At 40.9% G+C, this 21,040-nt stretch overlaps 2 protein-coding genes across 4 annotated transcripts in view; both read left to right on the top strand.

Moving 5' to 3' along the window:
• The window catches only part of NPLOC4 (NPL4 homolog, ubiquitin recognition factor), a 64,952-nt gene extending 52,432 nt beyond the window's left edge, over positions 1-12,520 (top strand). The window contains exons 13-17 of the mRNA XM_089539813.1: positions 4,985-5,056; positions 6,661-6,756; positions 7,935-8,051; positions 9,959-10,061; positions 10,530-12,520. Of these exons, the coding sequence (XP_089395939.1) occupies positions 4,985-5,056; positions 6,661-6,756; positions 7,935-8,051; positions 9,959-10,061; positions 10,530-10,687 (546 nt within the window). The 3' untranslated portion in view covers positions 10,688-12,520. The remainder of the gene's footprint in view (positions 1-4,984; positions 5,057-6,660; positions 6,757-7,934; positions 8,052-9,958; positions 10,062-10,529) is intronic.
• Positions 12,521-12,590: 70 nt separating this feature from the next.
• Positions 12,591-20,378, top strand: LOC149322332 (uncharacterized). Of its 3 annotated transcripts, none has more exons than XM_089539845.1 (4): positions 12,591-13,351; positions 16,378-16,484; positions 17,585-17,714; positions 19,289-20,378. In XM_089539845.1, the coding sequence occupies exons 2-4, from the start codon at positions 16,385-16,387 to the stop codon at positions 19,557-19,559; spliced, it is 501 nt and encodes a 166-aa protein (XP_089395971.1). In that variant the 5' UTR covers positions 12,591-13,351; positions 16,378-16,384; the 3' UTR covers positions 19,560-20,378. The 3 variants fall into 3 exon arrangements, with proteins under 3 accessions (XP_089395971.1, XP_089395961.1, XP_089395951.1); XM_089539835.1 differs by lacking the exon at positions 12,591-13,351 and adding an exon at positions 13,365-15,070; XM_089539825.1 differs by lacking the exon at positions 12,591-13,351 and adding an exon at positions 15,089-15,718.
• Positions 20,379-21,040: the final 662 nt, after the last annotated feature.

Genomic DNA, 21,040 nt, shown 5'->3' with positions numbered 1-21,040 from the left:
CCACTGTAGATCATTCTGGGACTAACTGTTGAAGGATGGTATAAAAATATCTTTATTAGTGACATAGAATAATGAATGTGAATGGGCAGCAAAGTGGTAAAAGAAAGGCCTTTTTTCCACATGAACTATGCATACATTTCAGTGCCCTCTTATATATAGGGTGGATGGATAAGACATAAGGAGCAAGTAAGGATGAATCCAAAGGCACACCTAGCACTGCACCACCTACCTGTTCAGAAGTCTGCTACAGATCATGTGGAGTTCTGTGCCAGTTTGGGTTTGCCAAGGACTCCCATCCAAAGGTTACATTTCCTGTACCTGTTCAAATTGTTTTTTTGATGGCATAATCACTTCCTGCATGTTTTAGAGCTAGAAGTGGCTCTGTTTTCAGAATAAACTATGTTTTCAAGAATATGTTACTTGCACACCATGTTTTCGACTTCTCTACATTCAGTGTGTTTGCCTATTTCTTTTGCTGCTTAAAAATTGTCTAGGTCCTATGTGCTTAACTCTGTGCTTTTCTTTGCATTGAGCCACTGTTGGTCAGCAAAGCATGTCATATTCTGTGGTGCTGAGAATTCAGAATTACAGTAACTTGGTCAGGGAGACTCCTTTTACATAGGGTAGTGCATCTGTGATTAACAAAGGCATACACCACACTTACTGCCAATTCAGCAATGAACACACTAGTAGTCTCCAAACCTTCAAAAATGTATTTACTTAATAAAATGAGAAGGGGTGGTTCACTGAGACTTTTCTTGAAGAGCTGAATTTACAGATACTGCTTTGTGGTATGAAGACAGAAGCTTTTGTTGGATAAGAATGAAATAAGCAAGTATATTTCAGATTTCAGTAACCTGACTTTAAAAAAAAAAAAAACACTTAATGTGGAAACCCCTAGAGGGAAAGATGAAAGTGAACAGGTGCTGGGGGAAAATGTGTCTGCATATTAGAACCTAATTGGATTTGAAGATGAGTTCCAGATGGGCTAATTATACGGGTGGTATGGCAAGTTGTTTCTTGCATGGACAAGTCTGCAAGTTGGTTTCATTGGGTTTTATTTTGCTTTTTGCAGTTTTGTCAAGATTAAGGAAATGTCTGCACAATAGCAGCCTGTGAGAGGCTGGTTGGGTGCTGTAGTGCATATCCAGAAATATGGAAAGTACCCCTAGAAAGGCAGCTATCTTTTTTTCCCTGATGACATTGTGCCTAATGAAGAGGATCAGTATGGAATAAAATCCTGTAGAGGACTGCAGAATTGTCTGTGCTTTGTAAATGCAAGTTTCCCTGAGTAAGCACTATGAAGACATACACATAAAAAGAAATGGGCTTTTAACATACTAAATTACCTCAGAACAACTATTTCCTTCACTGTTCTCTCCTGCTGGAATTCAGAAAATCTAAAGACCAAGCCTCATAGTCTGTTGCTGTAGGCACCAGTATACCAAGCAAGTCTTGTTAAAGAAATGAGAAGTATCTGTAAGACTTGCTTTATAATCATTTCATTTAGAGAATGTTGGGGTGGGCTTGCCAGCTTAGCACATTTTGGGCAGGTGTCTGATTTGATGTACCATGGATTTTCCTGAAGCAGGAGAGTGATGACAAGATATTCAACTTCACGTTGACAAGATATTGCTTGTTCCCAGTCATTCATTCATTTGTATGGTAATTTCTTGCAAAATCTCAGGATGACATAATAGTAATCTTACAGTCAAACTGCAGTAGTAAAACTATGGTGTGCTCATAGTTTTTGGTCCGGATGCTATGGCAAAATAGCCCTCGAATTTGATGGTGTGCAGTACTCTGTTTTGAAGATGGTGAAATTCCATTACAGACCACCAAACCTCATTCATTAAGGATAAAAAGCAAACTTTGGTGAATTTGGGAAAATGCTGTTGTATTATCCCTAAATTAGAGGTATGCCCGCCTTCTCTTTGCTTGTTTGACAACCATAGGCTATTGGAATGCCAAAGTAGGAAAGAGAGAAGAATCAAAGACAATAGGGGGGTTTGGGCCAGGTTCTAGAAATGAAGCAGGAAAGTGACTGATAGAGTTCAGTGAGGCCAACTCTTGTTTGTTTCAACATCTTAGAACCAAGTTGGTGCCCTTCTTCTTTATTCAGCCTCAAGAAAGCATGCTTATACCTGGGATCACATTTGAGCAATCCAAACTTTAAATTGACCACATCCCAGATGGATGTACTCAATTAGAGAGATCACAGGCCTGAGCCTATAGGACCTGAGCAGAGCAGTGGAGGACAGGGGTTCTTGAAGAAATCTCATCCACAGGGTCGACTCAAGTTCAGGTAACAACCACCACCACCTCGTTCAACAAAGTTGTTACTTCTGATAGGTTTTCATTAGGATTTCCATGAAAAAGAGATAAGCTGCAGCACCAGTGAATATTAAGGGCCAAACAGAAGAATGTGAACATGTAGCCTTCCAGACTAATCATGACTGAATCACTTGACAACATTCTGGAGTGCTGATTAGCAGAACTCATCCGAAATGTTCATCTGATGACTTCCCTTCCTTATTCCCTGACTTGCAGTGCAGGGTGAGAGGATATGTGTGTGCGCACACCCATGAGCTCACCCTCTTCTTGCAGTAAATCAAATCTGCACACTGCCAGGAGTGTCTAAGTACTTGTCCTTGGGATGTGCCTCATAGCCACATTTGCTTTTGAAAGCTTAGTGAACGTAAACTCTTATGTAAGGCCTCTTCATTGGAAATTACAAATCTATAATTTATATAGGTCTGAGTGAGTGATTTATATCCTGTTAAGTGGTGATTTAGTTGGAAAATACAACCCTGACTTGCAGAATCTTTAATGAAAAATGTCTGTTCTTACGAATTTATTTCTGAAGCAATGTTTAAACTCAGTGTGTTTGACATAAATCAGGTCTAATTGTCATATTGTGATTAATGAACATATGTTAGCCATTTCCCCCCATAACTGAACTTGTGCTCATTTCATCTAGCAAAGTGAAACAAGTTTAGACTTGGCAGAATCTATTTTTCCTGGTCTCTGTTTTAAGAAAAGAGTGATAAGAGTTCTTGGGGTTTTCTCTTTTTGACATTGAAGACCCAAAGGAAAATGATTCCCAACTAAATACTTACACTTTTGAGGTTCTGCAAGGGCAGTGTGTCAAAGAGACTGTTGTCCTGCTATGTTTTTTCAGATACAAAAGCAACATAAGGGCATGTGGGGTTGGCAGAGGTTATTTTTTGCCTTTTCTTTCATTTGTGACCTTGAATTAAATGCTTAGTCTCTGCCTTATGAAGGTTGCAGTAATCCTGTTATGCCTCTTGTGGAACTAACAATTATCATGCAGGGGGTGTGACATCTGTATAATTGTGACTAGCATCCACCACTACTGAAAAATGGTAGATCTTTTTCTTTCTGTTGGGCTGGGAAGAACTAAAGCTCTAGCCAAGTTGGAGTGGGAAGAGACATTTTCGTATTGGAACCCTACAGAGAACCTTCCTTCACTGAGGTTTAGGAGCTTCTTGTGCTTTAAGTGTGTGATAACTTTCATGTCTTCCCTTTTGGGTTTGTGAAGATACAGGAAAGTCCTGTCTGCCATGAGTCCAATTAATTCAGACAATTAAACCCTCTTCTATAATCTGCAAAGCAGACTTGCCAACCTAATGCCCTCTGAAATGGTTGGCCCACAACTTCTATCATCCCCAGCCAGCCAGATGTGGTCCAATACATCCAGAGAGCCTCAGTTTGGAGCATTAAGGAAGAAGTGAAGTGCCCAGTGATCACCGATTGTCAGCATGCACCTCTATCACTCCATACACACAAACATACTCCAGACTAACGACTAGTATCAGGGTTGAATTAGAAGAAAGTGCTGGATTAATGGTTTGTGAGTTTAAAAGGCAAACAAGAATTCAACTGTCTTCACCCACATTGTCCTCATGTTAAACACCAGTCCCACTTGGGCTTTCTGCATGTGAATGGGATAAATACATGAATAATAGACATCACATCTGTTTTGGCCCTAAAATAATCTTTTTTAGCTATGAATCATGCAGTCCACATTCACATATTGGAGTATTTCATGGGAAAGGTATCATTTGCGGGGTGTGGGAGGCTTCCTGTGTCCTCTAACAGATGTGATTGATAGTGTAATCAAATATTTGGATGGTGTGATGCAAAGAGCCCTTCAAGGCCAGTTTGTGGATGTGAATCAGCAATTTCCCATGTTCCTCCAAACTGTCCCTGCCTGTTATGTAGGAGGTTGTGAAAATTATCACTGGAATTCCAGAAATAGCTGTATGCTCTTTCAGTTGATTCTGATAATTCTCTATGCTGTCTTGTACACAGAAGGTATTGATTGGAAAGTGTGGGGGGGGGGACCCTGCACATTTTTTTCCATGTATACAGCCTACTGTAAAGACATCCATATCTGAGCAACCCATTGTCTAAAGCTTATGTTAGCCACTGTCAGAGATGGTTTGCTGTGCTGAATGAGCCATCTGTGTTACTCCATATGGAGATCAAATTAATTATAATGGCCTGCCATCCTCCCTTCTTCTTCTTTTTTCCTCTTTATAGTAGTCAAAACTACTTATTACAGATAATGTTCTTTCATATTACTACAACTTTCCACAGACATGTTGACTGCATAGATGAGCTGAATTCTGTTTTGAGTTGACTGTTTTTATGTAACCCCATGTTCTATTTGAGATGTGTTTAAAGCACATGTTTGGGATCACTTCATGGTTAAGATGTGTGTGTGTGTGTCTTAAGTAATGCTGACTGTGTGCTTTCTTGCTTAAGAATATATGTCCTTCACTAGGTCAGAAAGGTTTTTGAGTGCAAGAATCCTATTAACAAGCTGGCACGAAATAATTCACTAGAAATTGACCCACAGCCCAACTGGAAGCTTGTGGTTTAACTGTTGCCTGTCCTGATTTATTGATGTTTCTACATGCAATATTTTGTCTAACCAGTTTACTTCTGCTCATTACAGGATATAGACAAATTTGGCAATGAGATCACTCAGCTAGCTCGTCCCCTTCCTGTTGAGTACCTTATTATAAATGTAAGTATCTATTATGCTTAATGCTATACAGGGAAAGTACCAATGGGCAAAATTCATCCTAGTGCTGAGCTTCGAATTTCTATTTTTTAATCCCCTTCCCTTTCTCCTAATTAGAAAAGTAAACATTAGCAAACATTGCTTGTTGGTTGTAGTTTTCTTTTGGGCCACTAGCAATGAGAAAACTCAGGAAAGCATTTTTGTTTTCTTTGTTAGAGCTTCTCAGAACATCTCACTGCTGTTATGGAAAGACATTTATTCATTAGATACATATAAAATTGCCACACAGAGAGGCTGGTGACTGCATTACTAGGCGCTTGTTAGAAAGTGTATATTATAACTTTGAGAGGAGTGATTAAGCAGCTTGGTACTTACAGGGACTGAATCAGATGTGACTTGACTGCTTATGGCATCTTCATTGCCTTCATAGACCCTTCAGCTTAAGCCACTGACAACCTCTGTAAAATGACTACAGTGTTAATGTTTAATGTTCACTTTAACATTAAAATTAAGGAAGAGGGACATTTTATAGGATGAAAAAATTGCCATACAGAGAAGTATGATGGTGGCAGTAAAATTTGAGCTGAACCCAAAGAGGATTGTCATAGCAGTCTCTAATGGCGGTGTCAGGTTTTCACTTGTTCCTCCTCCTCCTCCATGTATTTATGTTGCTGCTCAGAATTGAATTTGGGTTGTAGGCATTTGTTGTCTGATTCATGGGGTGAGATATTGCCTGTTGCAATAACGGTGGCCATTGTGTTGAGCCTGCAGATTTTCTACTCCAATTGACAGCCCAGAAACACATGTATTACCAGAGAAGAAAAAGCATCTGTTTTTGGACTACCTGGGGTATAATTAAGATGAAAACAGATTGACAAAGCATGCACTTAGGAGGCGTCTGAAAAGAGATAAAACTGAATTTCTGAAACCTTTCTTCACAATTCTTCTGCTTTTTAAATTTTTTCTCTTATAATTTGAGCTATTTCTGCAGCTTTGGTGTTAGTTACAAATTATACTGAACCCTGTTTGAAAAGCCATTTGTTAGTCAGGTTATCTCGTCCATAGACTCCTCAAGCATGCTCTTTTTTGTTGTTGGGAATCCTAGCCACCTCATATTAGCACAATTTACAAGCCACTCCAGAGGAAGGTGTCTTTGTCTTACAGTCGTCACCTTTGTTAAAATGGGGAAAGGACAATGCAAGTTTGAACTCCTGAAGGATTCATCTTGGCCCTTGTGACAGTGTCTGTATCAGATGGCAAGCCTACTCTTGGCCAATTCATGTAGGTCTTCAGGTTCCCAAATAAGCCTTGCAGTTTGAACTGAGATTCCTTGTTGTGATCTGTTTGTTCAGCCATACATGGTGAAGTATCTCATTGGGAAAAGGGGCAAGTAAGGGTTAGACAGAATGTGTGTAAATCTAAAAAGCTCTGAGAAGCTTCACTTCATAGTTTTTCCTTCTGACCTTCACAGATGGGTCTCTGAATGTTTAGATGATGGTGGTTAACTGAGACCTTCACCTACCATTCATCTGGCTTTTGCCTTATTTTTTGCAGTTCTTGAGTTATGCCAATTGTCATCCATATCCTTTTTTCCTTTTTTTTTAAAGATTACTACTACGTTCCCTAAAGATCCAGTTTATACATTTTCTATTTCTCAAAATCCATTCCCTATTGAGAACCGTGATGTGCTGGGGGAGACTCAGGTAAGTGTGAATAATAGTTGGTAGGTGAGAGGGCTCTGTACAATTGCACTGAGTTATATTTTAATATTTGGAGTTCATCAAGCATGGACAAAAATTGGGTTTCATATGCTAGATAGTAATCTCTCTTTGGTTCGTGTGCTAAATTTGTGTGTGGGAAGAGCAGTTCTGGGAGGACAAATTGCATATAATCATGTATCTCTTGCTGTGAGGTGTGTGCATCAGAATTTAAAACAAAGATTGCACTGATGTCTGTAAGAGAAACACTTTTATCTTGTAAGCACTGGCATACTTCTTGGTTTCTTTAAAGAGAGATGTTAAATTTTATGTCCCAACAATATTTCTTACCAAGTTACATACACATTTGTATGTTTTGTCTGTATAATTGCTTAGTGCTGCTTGAAGAAAAGAACATGTGCAGTACACAATGGAAGCGGAAACCGTGTTTAGAAGAGACAGAGGGAATCTGGCTTGTCTTTTCTGTTCTTGCTTCTTCAGCTTGCGCTCATATGTCTTCTGACAAATTGCTGGTGTAAAACACTTCAGACTAGCTTGACTTTTCACTCTAGTTTCCCTGGCAACTCCTGGCAGGCAGAAAAGTCCATAGAAACAGGCTTGGGATGTCTTTAAATCATTGGTCAGAAATTAGGTGCAAATGATAAGTGATAGATCTGAGTAGAACTGTTATTGTGAACCTTTTAGGGCTTGTCCTGTTCTGGCACTGATATTAAAGAGAGTGAGGCAACTGCTCTCAAGTGCCAGATGCTTATGGTTAGAGAAATGAGATGAAGTGTTGGAGGACATAGCTCTCTGTCCCTCATGGCCTGCCCTGTGCTCCCTAATCTAGCCTGTTGCTCACAAGTGTCACGGAGAATACCATCCTGTAAGATTCAGCTTCAGCCTGCTCGGCTTTTACATCCCAATACTATTAGACTTCTGGTGTCCTTGCAATATTCTCTCATGAGGCTGACAACAGTTGCTTCCTGACTTTAGAAAGTGTCCCATTAAATCTTCATTTTCCAGAATAAACCAGGGACATCAGGAAGATACAGATGGGCAAATGGTGCTACATGTATTTGCAAATAGCAAAGACTGTTGGGATTTGATTAATGTGAGTGTACTAGACATTTTAAGAAATCATACAAATACTGAAATATTTGTCCCCTTCACAAACTTTACAGGACTTTCATAGTCTGGCTACATATTTGTCCCAGAACACCTCCTCTGTGTTCCTTGACATCATCTCTGATTTCCATCTGCTCCTCTTCTTGGTCACCAATGAAGTGATGCCTTTACGGGTATGTAATGAGAAGGAATTTATTCTGAAACCTCACATGAGAACTTTCAGAGGAAGGTGCTAAACATCTCTGGCCTCTGGGATATCTTGCATGCTTTTTTTTTTTTTTTTTTGGGGGGGGGGCTAACCTTCTGTTAATTTGGCAAAGTCTTTTCCCAGACATCAGAGTTTGTCCTTTCTTTTGAATTGCTTCTTCAAAGTTAGTATCAAAGATACTTAATAGACATGAGGTTTGGCAGTTTCAGTTCACCTTTTGTATCACTTGGAATGGTAAGCTAGTAATGTTTGTGCATCAATACATTCTCAGACTAGATGAAGTCAACTTGGATGCTGCATCGACAACTGGAAATATTTTTAAATCCTCTGAATCAGAATTTCCTGTTGTAAATGATCACAACATCAGTTGCCCAGTCTCATCGAGACCAGCAACTTCCTGTGTTTGCTTCTCACCTCACGCCTACGCCCCCTTTTACTGGCTCAGCAGCCAGAGCAAAATTGCACATGAGGCTCTGATTATACATCTGGATTTTTCCCCTCCATTAAAAAAAAGGTACATGCCAAAAGGGAAAAAAAACTAAACAACAATCAAGCCATGTGTTTTCCAGAAGGTTCAAGAATTGTAAACATTAGCCATGTGTAGAACAGCTGGGCTGCCAGTGGACAACTGGAGATCAGGACCAATCAGATTTATTACACGTTATCCTGATTGTCTAGTGATGTGCTTTACATACAGAATCATGATACTTATAGTGTGAATAAAAATACGAAGTCAGCAGAAAAAAAAGATAAACTTCTCTGTGTCATTGTATTTGGTTTCTTGATGTCAGCTTACAGTTTCTCTGTTGGGGTGAATTATTAGTGATGGATATTATACACACACTATATATACCTGCACTCCAACTTATTTTGGTGTAGACAGTGTAGATTTCCATCTGGAAACTCACTGGGTGATCTTAGGCAAACCAGATTCTCTCATTCTCACAGGAATAGCAAACAAACCTCATCTGAACAAATCTCACCAAGAAAACCCTGTGATAAGTTTGCCTTAGGGTTTCCATAAGTTGGAAATGACTAGAAGGAACACAACAACAACAACAACAACAACAACAACAACAACAATAGCCCTGCATGTGTGCACATGTGTGCATGCACAGAGCTCATAACTTATGTCTAGCACCCTCTTTTGTTTGTAACACAAGATGCTCCTTTCATCAGCCATTTTAGAGCAGGCATGCAATTTTCCATTTGCAGGTGGCAGTTAACAGTTGCCACTCTAAATGAGTGAATCTGCAATTGTGCCTTGCCTTGCCATCTGTCTTTTGCCACTTATACAGTCACTCTCGAAGCTATCCAGGGTATTGTCTGGAAAAGCTAATTCTGACTGTTCTTTTCCTCATAATACAGCTCTGTGCCATATTGTCTGTGTGCATACTCTTTTGGCAGTCACCCTTCAAGGCAGGGGGGATCAATGTTCATGCAGCCACCATAGTGCTGAAGAATGTTTCAGGGTTCAAAACTGCTAGGTGACATTATTTTGGATGGGGTGTGGCTCATCTTGCTTGTGAATGTCTCTGACCCTTTACATTTAGAGCGATATACAGCATGCCAGGGAGGTCACTATACTGTTGTTAGGATCCTGAAAGTCAAGTCTGTCATTCATTGCTTTCAATCCTGACCTTCAAAAGGCTGAGGGAGGGAAATGGAGAGTAGATTTTCGTTAGTGAATTGTAAATTAATTATTTGCAGGACTATATAAGTATGTTAAATAACAAATCATTTTACTAAATACTTAAATTAGTAAAGAATGAGAGGTGGTAGCAGCTCCTGAGTTGGATTCTTTTGGAATATAGCTGACTGCCTCACACATTAAATGAAACTAGCTGTTATACAATCTGTCTTCTCTTACAGGATAGCATCAGCTTGTTACTAGATGCAGTAAGGACTCGAAATGAGGAGCTTGCACAGACTTGGAAAAAATCAGAACAATGGGCCACCATCGAACAGCTTTGCAGTATGTCTTAGGCATTTCTCATTTACTAACTGAGATTAAGACACCTCATTGGAGAACTTTGGCTTATCTCTGCATGAGGCTGGAGTTTGGGTTTGAAACTTCCTTAGTCACCTGTGGAATAGTTCAATATGTCAGAAGGAAATTGAATGTTATTCTGTTAATAGCAGCCTGCCAGGCCAAAGAGAGAAAAAGTTTGTGAAATACTGCTGACAAAAGTCTACCACCTGTACAGGAATAACAAAGTGAAATTTAGCACAGGGAAGAATATGTTTTCACAATGTGATGCAATCAGGGAAAATTGTGCAATTAGACAAGGCAGCAGGGAGAATGGGGGAATGTTTGTGATGCATAGCCAGGTTCTTCCTTAACTATAGATAGCTTCCATTTTCAATAATGCTTCCAAAAGAATTTTCCTGCTTGTTGGGGTTCTTCTGACCTTCCCCTGATGGCATTGTCTTGTCTTTTCAGGCACAGTTGGTATTCAGTTGCCAGGACTCCAAGAATATGGTGCCATCGGTGGCTCAGCACATGCAGCAACCTCTTCCATGTGGGCCTGTCAGCACTGCACCTTCATGAACCAGCCAGGCACAGATCACTGCGAGATGTGTAGCCTCCCACGTAGCTAGGCCCCATTTGGCTTGGCATTCAGGGCGGCCATTACAGACCAACTGGCAAAAATACAGAGGCAAACCCTTAAGCCAGGCAGGACTGTTCTTCCTCCTGGGATAATGCACCATGAGGGGTGGGGCAGAATGGGCAAGTGGGGTGGTGACCCATATTGCAGGCCCTCAGTGCCATTCAGAGGGTGGTAGCTTGCATTTGGGACTGGATATTCCAGTGAGAGAAGATGACACAGCCCTTCTGTCCAGTGCTGCTGCCTTGCCTTTTCTTTGCTCTCAGTATTGTAGAAAGCCAGAGGTCATGTTTCCCTTGAGCTGCAGTCACACGTGTGGCTCATCAGCTCTATGGGCACATGGCAGAGTGGCCATGCCCCCTGTTAGCTTGCATGCCACAAGCTTTCCCCAGCCTTAAGTCAGTCAGTGAGGCTAGGCAGCAGTGTTGAAGGGATGACTTGGTCCCCGAGGGCTAGCTTGCCTAATATTGTTCTCTTGACATGCTTTGCATTTAGCCCCAGAATCACTGGGTCAGTGGTGCCTGAGTCACTGCAGTCCACCCTGTAACTATAGCTTCCAGATTGAGTGACCTGCAATGACAGAACATGCTGTGGCTTTAGAGCCAGAGGCTAAGCCCCAAAACACCTTGACGCTAAAAGGAAAAGAGAGCATTATGCTTAACTTGGAAGGGGTATCTGTGGTTGCCTGTTGACCCATTTCTTGTCCAGCTCAGCCATAATGACAAGAGCTCTATCAGCTGCTGTTCCCTAGTGCTTCTTATCTAGCAGGTGTGGAACAGAAAGGAACATTATCACCCAGATCAGATAATGACAATGGCTATCTGGTCTGAAAGCAGACACCAGATTTGACCAAAATCATCTGGGCTGTGTCATGGTTAGGCAGGCAACAGTTCACAAGCAGTTATTTGCCCCAGGTCTCCACATGCCATCTTCCCTTTACATTGAAACTAATTCCTGGTATCTGTAACTGTTGGCAGGTAGAGCTTGGACATACCTTCCACATGCCTATTAATGTTCTGACTATGATCTCAGCAGGGCAAAGTTAAACGGGGTATTTTTATTATTATTATTTGGCATCTTGGAGCTTTGTCTTATTCTGCCATGATCCAGGTGCAATGTAGCCAAAGCACCAGAAATTTTCTTGCCTCAAGAACACCAAACTTGCTGACTGTTCATGTAACCAAAACTTAGCAGTGCCCTCAAGTTCCTTATTTTTTTGGTAGTAGAGTTCCTTAATTTCTAGCTGTAAGGAGATATGTTTTCATGATCCAGAAGTTCTCATTATCTCTGCCAGCAGTGAAAGTGCACATATGGCTCCTCTTGCAGCAAGTATTTCTGCACAACAAAACTGTTCTCTCCTAGTCAAATCCATCAACTTTATTACAGAGAGACCAAGACATGTTTGACATCTATTTGGTTATGTGGACAGAAGGCATTCTGTTTAGACCTTCCCAAGTTTTGTCTTTTTAGATGCTCATCACCACAGCATAATGTGCCTCCACCCCAGCTCCCTGTTCTCATTATGGGTGTGTAAGCCTGGCTCCCAGACAACTGCCATGAGGGATGTGATCTTTATCTTCCATGGCAAAAGTATCTTGGGTTTAGTTGGTCAAGTGTTTGAAAGCACTTCCATTTGGTTCTAATTATGGTTGACAGGACATGTGACATGGGTTTGCATTTTGACTAGATTTCTTGAGCTCACTGGGCTGTAGCTGCTCTTGCTATTCCTCTTCGTTCTATGGGTTGCAGAGGTGTGTGTTTGGTTTGGACTGGAGTTAACTGAATAACAGCCCTGAAAATAAAAGTCTATTAAAGCATCTGAAAATGACAGTTTCCTCAGCCTTTTATTTCCCTGCCTGACCCTTTGTGTCTGCTACTTTTTCAGCCATTTGGAGTTTGTGCAAGATTCAGATTACATATTTTTCCGCATACAAAACTTCAGGTGTCCATCAGGGCAGCTTTCTCAACAATTGAGCCTTTTCACTTTAAACCCTAGTGCTCATGCTTGACCTCTAAAATGCTTCCTATGTTTCTGGGTTGATATAAGAGGTAGCAAACTGTGGCATTTCAAGCAGCATTTCCATCTAAGGATGGTGGACTTTTGTCTAAAGAAAGATCTAATAATCTTAGGCAAAGTTTTGGTATCCAGTCCCCTTAGGTCAGACGAGGAATACAACTTTTGCTTACATGTTTATGTGAATTGTTGCTTGAGAGCTCAAGATGGGAATGGTGTGTGACTCCCTGAAGACAGTTTGCAAGCCTAAAAATTTATATTGCCCATGCAGCAAAGTGGCAGCGAACCACTATCAGTTGCAAAAAGAATTACATTTCCTTGTGCACATACCCCTGAGGCTTACAATATTCAACTTACTGAATTTTCAGTCAGTATAGGAACTTTGTCAGTTTATTCTTAACTGACACCCTAGTCATCAGCAATATAGTAAAGAATGCACCCTTTTCCTGGCCACTTGGAGCTTACATAAAGTCTCCTTAAATGTTATCCCTCTCCTTCCCCCATTTCTTCACCTCTTAGGCCAATTGGAATAAGTCTAATGACAGAAACAAATACATAAGTCCTTTGCCTTTCAACAGATTGTTATGTATTACAGACCACAGAGAGTGAGGAGTAGCAGAGTTCCTGGGTGTTCTCCTTCAGGTAGATCTTTCATTTCTTTTTAGGAGGGTGGGATTTGGGTCAACCAATAAGAGCAGAAGTGTGGCTAGATCTGAACCCAAAGGATCGCAGGGCTTTGGCCCTATTTCTGAGAGTTGTTGCCAAGAAGCTTCCAAATGGTAAGAGCTGTGTGACAGTGAAATAAGCTAGTGAAACCATCTTTTCAGCCTCATAATATGGTTCTGACACATGGTAGATTAAAGAAATTAGAATGAAATTACCTAATTTTATCTGTTCAGGGAGACTTAACATACATAGTGGCAGCTAACAGTGAATTAATTTCCAAGTAAATTGCTTCTTGGAGTGAGGGGGGAGGGCATGGAACATGATATTGCCAGGTGTCAATGGTAAGTGTATGTACTTCCACCAAGTTACATGCAAAACCATATGTCCACCCCTCAAATGCCTATGAAGAATTGTGCCAACAATATGGATTGCTTCAATATAAACTCAAGTGGCCCTTATGTTATCTTGGGCTGATTGGGCTGTTTCTTGGAATTTTATTCTTGAGTACCTTATCATGCCTGCTTGGTATAGTTGGGTTTGTGTGTACTTGCTGCAGCAGCCTATGCTTTTATCAAAGCCAGCTGCTGCTCCATTGTAAAGAAGGAGTGAAAATGTTGGATTGGAGCTTGGAAGATTCGTGTTCTAGTCCCCCATGAATCTGCTTGAAAGCCACAGTGACCAGAGCCAGTCACACACCCTCAGCCTTGACAATCTCAAAGTTATGAGATTCATGTGCAGAGAAGGAGAGCCATGGATGCTGCCTTTGGCTCATTGGAAGAAAGGGTAGATATAAATGTAAATAGAAAGAAGCAGGGGCAAGCCTACAACTAAAACTTTCCATATGTTTTCCGGGATTATAGTACTTAGCTTCTGTGCAGCAGACTGAACTCTGGAAAAGAAAGTGGTACCAACTAGCATTTGGCATTTGCGTTAGTGTGTTTGGAATTGCAAAGGCTGTTGCAAGGAGTAAAGTATACTTCACACCACTCTGCTGCTTGGGAGGAGTGTTGGTATTTCAGTAGATAAACAGTAGGCCCACCTTAATACTGGCCACATTGATTCTGCTTATCCTTGGTCTGTTTGGACTTATTTGGATTGGTGATAGGGGAGATATGTGGCCCAGTGTGGCTTGTACTGTGTCCAGTAGTTATCACTTGAAAAACCCACCAACAAGACAGTTAGTCTGCATGGTATTATTTCCTACCCCCTTTCCCTTGAATAAATTTCACATTCTTCCATCTAACAACAAGCATATTCTGGGCAGATTTTAAGTATTTTATGTAAACAGTGACCAGATGCTAGTTGTGCATCCAAGCTGGATTGCCAAACACTTGAATCTCAGAACTCCCTTACATACTAAACACATCTTAAAGGGGCAGAAGAGAGTTTTTTATTTCCTTATTTCTCCAAGTTCCTGTGTCCTGAATTGTACTTTTGAGTTTTCTGGGAGGTGCCCTGCTGTCCTGCAGGCATCCTCCCTTCCCTTTGAGGGAAATAAGCCACAGCTTGGAGGCATCTCCGTCAGCCAAGCAGATCTGTTTGCAATTAGAGGGCTGCTGTGTGGCTTGGCAGCATTCCAGGACAGCTTGTTATAAGGCAAAGAAGAGCGGCAGATCTTGGCCAGAGAGAGGAGAAAAGCGGAGACTTGAAAGAGCCACCGCTGCAGCTTGCCACCCCAGGATCTCCTCTCAGCAGGTAGGAAAGGGGTTTTCCTCCACATCATTTTGTGGCTATTTTTTTCTTTGCAGGTCTTAAACATAGTTTTGAGCATTGACAGCTGTGGAGCAACCTTCCTCAAAAACCTCCAGCTATGCTGGACTACTGTGCCCATTACCCACACCTAGCACAAGCCGTGGTTTGCAGAATAAGGATTGTCACCCAGTACATCTGGATGGCATCAAGTTGAGAGTGGCCACTAGAGCTATACTGGAAGAGCTTTCACTTTCTCCAAAGGTGGTGCAGTATTTGTGCAGCACAACCAACTGAATGTAGGACTAGGGCTTCTGGAGACCAGGGGCTCAGCCATGGAAACCTTCTGGGTAACATTGCACAAGTCACAGTCTCTCAGCCTCAAAGAAAGACAGTGGCAAGCGTCTTCTGAATAAATCCTGCCAAGAAAATCCTATGATGCAGTCACCATAAGTTGGAGTCAACTTGAAGGCGCACTACAACAGACCATTTACTATTGGTTTTTTTTTTCTTTTTTGGGAAAATATTATTCTTGGACAGGGAGGGATGTTTTCTTTGGCTTCTTGCTGTGTCTCTGAACTCCCATTTTCTCCTACTGTGGCTCTGATGTCTTGAAAGGAGATAACTAGCAGACATGGCCAGCACTACCATTAGGTAAAGTGAGGTGACCACCTGCAATGGTGGGGCGAGAGCAGGAAGGAACTGCAAAACACTGGAGGAAAAGCTTGCACATGCCAATTGGTCTGTCTTACACCACTCTTTGAGGCAGCTGGCTGCCCTTCCAGGGTGGTGAAAGTTGCTGCAGACCAACTGACCTCTGCTTGATTTTTGGTCTTTTAATTGCAACAAGCAAGCAAGAACTGGTTATGGCCCTTGTCTACTGCTTCCACTTAGGCTTAGCACTTAGCTGGCTAACCAACTGCATGGCTGTGCTTTACCACCACCACCACAACCAACATTTCCTCTAAATCATGTTGCAAGCTTTAATACTGTTCATGTTGATGTGTGGATCCAATTCAAGGTAGTAATAAAACCCAGAGTCCAGATTATCACATTGCTTGGTCAGACTATTGTGACACATTTCCAGCCTGCTAGGATTTATCAAGTGGATTTATGGTTGTGTCATGGGTGCAGAGCCAAAGCCTCCTGCCTCTTTCTTTTGGGATGAGGAGCTTCTGACAGCTGGAAGGACATCCTTTGTGTGTGTATGGTGTCTCATGGAGGTGGGGAGAGAATAGTGCTATTTTGAGGTACTCTTAGGGTTGAGGTAAAACTCATCCGATTCATTTTTACTCCTCTTGTTGCTCCACAAGGGCCACCATGAGGCAGATCCTCTCCCTCTTGCTTTTTGTGACTGTCAGCTGTGCTGCCAAACCAAAACGGCAACAGGCAACTTCTGAATGGGACTACAGATCAGAAGGTAATGTGTTACTAATTGCTGTGCCCTCAGCACCACAGGAACGTGATGCGTTATTATTTCTTAAAATGTGCAAATGTGTATTCAGAAATGTTACTTTTTGGACTACAAAATGGAGAGGCTGGGATTTGTAGTTTAAAAAAACAGCAACACCTTGCCCCAGCTCCAGCCTGAGTGTATATTAGGCTTGCAGCTGGCCAGGTTTGACCATGCTTGCTAAAGACACCTTGATTTTGCAAAAGGTAACACCCAAGCTTAGGGTGAATGGGTTCTGGCTGTTTATTAGACATTAGGTAGATTAATCTATGTTTGCTTTCACCTATGAAAGTAAAAGGCCACTTTTCACAATGATTGCTGAGAAATAAGTTACACCCTACAACTTAGTATTTATGTGTACACATATGAACACAGACACATCAAACCTCTTTTTTCAAATGCACCATCCTCCAGAATTTCAGTTCTTTTGGACACTCTTGAATCCACTTATAACTTTGTTCCAAGCCTCAAAGACATGTCACCATAGATATAGCTGCAGAGTATCAGGCCTCCCAAAGAAACCATCCTAAATTTGAATGCTCCAAGAATGGCAGCCCTGTGTATTTCCTACTCTGGAAAATGCAATCTTCTAATCAAATATAGCAACACCTCCATTATTAATGGGGCTTTACTTTCTCAGTGCATGCATTTGATATTATAATACTGTAATTTTGTTCCCAATAAGCTTCTTATTACCCTGAATCCATGTGAAAACAGTGGCATACAAAGTTTTAAAATGCTGATTATAAACCTAATTTGTTTTTATTTAATTTGTTTTAGGGTGACTTTCACAAATCCTGTCCACAATGAACCCATATGAAATGGGTGGGACATAAAGTTTAAATCTGCTTTATTTTTATGAATTTTTATTAAATCTTTCTTAAGTCTGTTTTTTTCTTTGCAGTAAGCCTGGCTAATAGTTTTTAAAGTTCTAATTACAGTTAATTGTTGAAAGTGTCTTCTTTAATAAGTATAGTTCTGTAGTTGGGAGAAAGTTGTGTTGTCTTTGATGTGATTACTTCAGTATTGTCAGATACTCCCATTAAGCTCATTCCTCTATTTTTCAGCTGAAAAGGTCAACATGAAGGGATGCGCCAATCTCACTCTTGTCCTGGACAACTGGAAATTTGCTATCATGACTCAGTTCAAGAATCTTCTCCTATTTGATCACCAGACTGTACTGCCTGACTATGGAAGGTAAGCAACGTGGCAAGGCAAAGCATGGATCTCTGCTAAATCTATAGCAGATGATCTGCATGACTTGAGACTTGCCAGCCATGCATCACAGCCTGGCAGGGGTTCAATAAACAACCAGGGTTTACTGTCAATCTGAGAAGTACATACCTAACTTTAGTAGGGTCAGAGACCAGTCTCTACAGTTATCAAACAAGTCTGAAATAGGTACAAATTACAAGACCAGGAGAATTCCAAGGTGTGTGCACACAGTAAGAGAAACATAACTGTCTTAATAAGTAACCTGTTAGAATCTAGAATGTTGTGGAGCAACAAGAGGAGGAAAACAGAATCTACCGATATTGATAAAATTACTAAGAAGGTTTGACAGATTCTTAGTAGAACATGCTAAAATAATAACATTTTGCCATCTTAAAAATAATGATGGAGTCTAATTTAATGATGGAGTCTAAAAGAAGAGTAGAATAAAAATGATCAAATCTGGGTGGGAAATCGCTTACAATCAGGGTAAATTTTGGGTTTATTTGAGTAACTAATCTGGGATTTTCTATTTGCTGTTTTCCTTTTAACAGTTTATGATTGTAATGGGTTTTATTTTATTTTTTCATTTAATTACAAGTTTAACTTTTCTATGTCATACATTTTCAGCTATGTTTGCTTTATCTGTTGTAAGCAGCTTGGGACCCAAACTGGGAAAAAATGGGATAACAAGTCCTCCTACTAGTTTCTACCACTACCACCTTTTGGATAGCTGGCTCGGGACTGTTGTTGCTGCATGCCTTCAAGTTGTTTCTGGCTTATGGCAACCCTAAAGTGAATCTATCAAAAGGTTTTCTTGGCAAGATTTGTTCAGAGTAGGGCTTTCTATGACTTTCCTCTGAGCCCGAGAGAGTGTGACTCGATTAAGGCCACTCAGTGGGTTTCTATGGCCAAATGGGGATTTGAACCCAGCATCGTAGTCTAGTATTCAAACCACTACATCACACTGGCTCTCTGTTTAAGTATGCTATATTTAAATTGTAACCAGCATAACCAAGAACAATGATAGGAGCTACAATCCAACATCTGGAGGGTCACGTTCCCCATTCCTGGTCTAGAATACTCCCTGTGGAGCTTGCCAATATGGGAAGATGCTGGCTGTGCTTGAGTTCTGAACTTTGCCATACTACTTCTCCCTTCAGCATTCTGGTTTGAAGTAAAGGTGCTTCTACAGTGGGCCCTTGATTCCTCTAGGGTTTGGTTCCAGGATGCTCCACAGATATTATTATTATTAAGCTTTATTTATATAGCGCTGTCAATAAAATAAATTAAAATCTGTGGATGCTCAAGTCACATCATATAAAATGGTGTAGTAAAATGGTGATTCTTATATCAGTGGTAAACTCAAGATTTGCTTTTTGGATTATACTGTGTGTACACACACACACACACACATACTGTATATACAAAAAGCAAATTGAGCAAATTGAACTGGGGTTGGCTGAATCTGTGGATACAGAGGGCTGATGAAGCTCTACTATTAGCAAAAGACAAGAAAATTTTGTCTCCTTCCTTCCTTCTCTCTTTTCTTCTCCTAGAATTAAGCCCCTTTCTGATGCCCTTGATGACCTGTACAAGGAATTCAATGCCCTGAAGGAACGTCTTGGAGAACTGACCACACGCTTTGAAGGAGTGGAGTCCTTTGTGGATGAAATGAACAAAGGCCAAAGCCAATCTGCTAAGGCTCCCATCAGGGTTACCCAGCCAGAGGCAGAAAAAGCAGTTGTCCCTTTGCCAGCCAAGCGGCGGAGGGTCCTGGTCCGAAACGGGAGAAAGCCTACGGAGCCTATGACAGATGGAACACAATAGAGACTGTTCCAGAGATTTCCCTGGTTGGTCCCAGAGTATTGAGGACTTTCCAGTTTTTAGAAGCTGAATGCATCTGTCTGTCTGTCTGTCCTTATCTTTTCCTCTAAAACTCTATTCCTGAAGGAGGTTACAGCATAAAAGATCTAGATATGAAGAACACATAGGAGCCCTTTTTGGCTAGTGGGCCTGGAGTCACAATTTCCCTATGCTCTAATGTGGCAAAGATACAATCCAGGGATGAGGGCAAGCTAGCAGCTTAGTTCCAGCAAGAAGGCATTATACAGGGATCATTTTGAGTCTCAGAAAGGGCTGTCCCTTAAAATACTTGTGCATAGCTCAGCCTTATTGTGAAGATGCAAACCTGCTCCCAAACTGTCAAACTAGCAGGCGCATGGCCCACCTCATAATCTCCATAATAACACTATCTAGTGGGTCCCAAAAATATTATGTTCTTTGTTTTGCAGATTTCCACAATAGCAATGAACTCTATGTGGAGGTAGTATTTGTACTCCCAGACATGGACTGGAATTAACATCTACACATGAATCTGTCCCTTGCAGTTGTAGGCTATTTTTGATAATCTACATATTCCATCAGAGGAAGTGGAAAAGCCATTGATCTTCAACAGGCAGAAATCTCATGTAGGATGCTAGTGCATAGTTTCTTATCTTTTAAGATGCTATGTGTAGGAATTCATTTAAGCACTGATGTAAACAGACTCTATCAATACTTAATGTACCTGATGAATAGCCACAACTGTTTTCCCTTTATGCTTGTGGAGGCAAATGGAGGCAGTCAATAAACAATAAGTGAACTGTGCCTGTGGGTATTACAAAGGAAAGCAGTTAATGCTGAACACAGAATCCTAATTTATCCTATGTGCATGGGCAGACATGCATGTGTACATATGTATGCATGTTAGAATATAGAAAATTCAGTCTCTTTGTCTTCTCTAACAAAACTAAGAGATATTCTGGCTTTTTATTTATCTAGGTTTATTAATGCCAAACATAATAATACATCAAACTGCTCAGAGAAGATGCATGCAAAAAAATGTGTGTACACTATATTCTGGGGCAGCAAATCTGAGGGCAGAGGATCTGAAAATCTCAGACACTGTTTGCCTAAATGGCACTTTGACTGGAAACTTAAGTCATTTCTTAAAAGTGACTTGAGTGAGGTAGTTGACTCCCCTGACTGCTATTTGTTAACGAGTCAGCCTTAGTTTATGGAACGTTAATTTTAAAAAAATCCTTCCCTTCCATCCAGTGTCTTAAGAAAGTAATAAGGGGTGAGTTGCAAACAGAATCTTCATCTCTCCCTCCTCTGCTTATTTTGCCAGCCAAAGGCCTTTCTTGGAAATGGGGAATGTCAGGCCAAACTGCCACATAGCCAAATATCATGGATAATTTTGAGCCAGAGTATGAGTAATGGAGTTTTATATAATATTCCCCATTCCGCTGCCTGCCAGGCATTCCTCT

Source organism: Sceloporus occidentalis, unplaced genomic scaffold (assembly GCF_023333645.1).
Source record: "Sceloporus occidentalis isolate IW3139 unplaced genomic scaffold, rSceOcc1.0.p SCAF_1, whole genome shotgun sequence".
Lineage (NCBI taxonomy): Eukaryota > Metazoa > Chordata > Lepidosauria > Squamata > Phrynosomatidae > Sceloporus > Sceloporus occidentalis.
This window is presented reverse-complemented; position numbering and strand designations above follow the sequence as displayed.

What these genes read in the sequence shown, in the direction of transcription:
- LOC149322332 (XM_089539825.1), top strand. Translation starts at nt 15,699, where the DNA reads ATGGCCAGCACTACCATTAG. An exon ending in ATGGGACTACAGATCAGAAG is followed by an intron (nt 16,485 to 17,584) that starts GTAATGTGTTAC and finishes TCTATTTTTCAG; the next exon opens with CTGAAAAGGTCAACATGAAG. An exon ending in GTACTGCCTGACTATGGAAG is followed by an intron (nt 17,715 to 19,288) that starts GTAAGCAACGTG and finishes TTCTTCTCCTAG; the next exon opens with AATTAAGCCCCTTTCTGATG.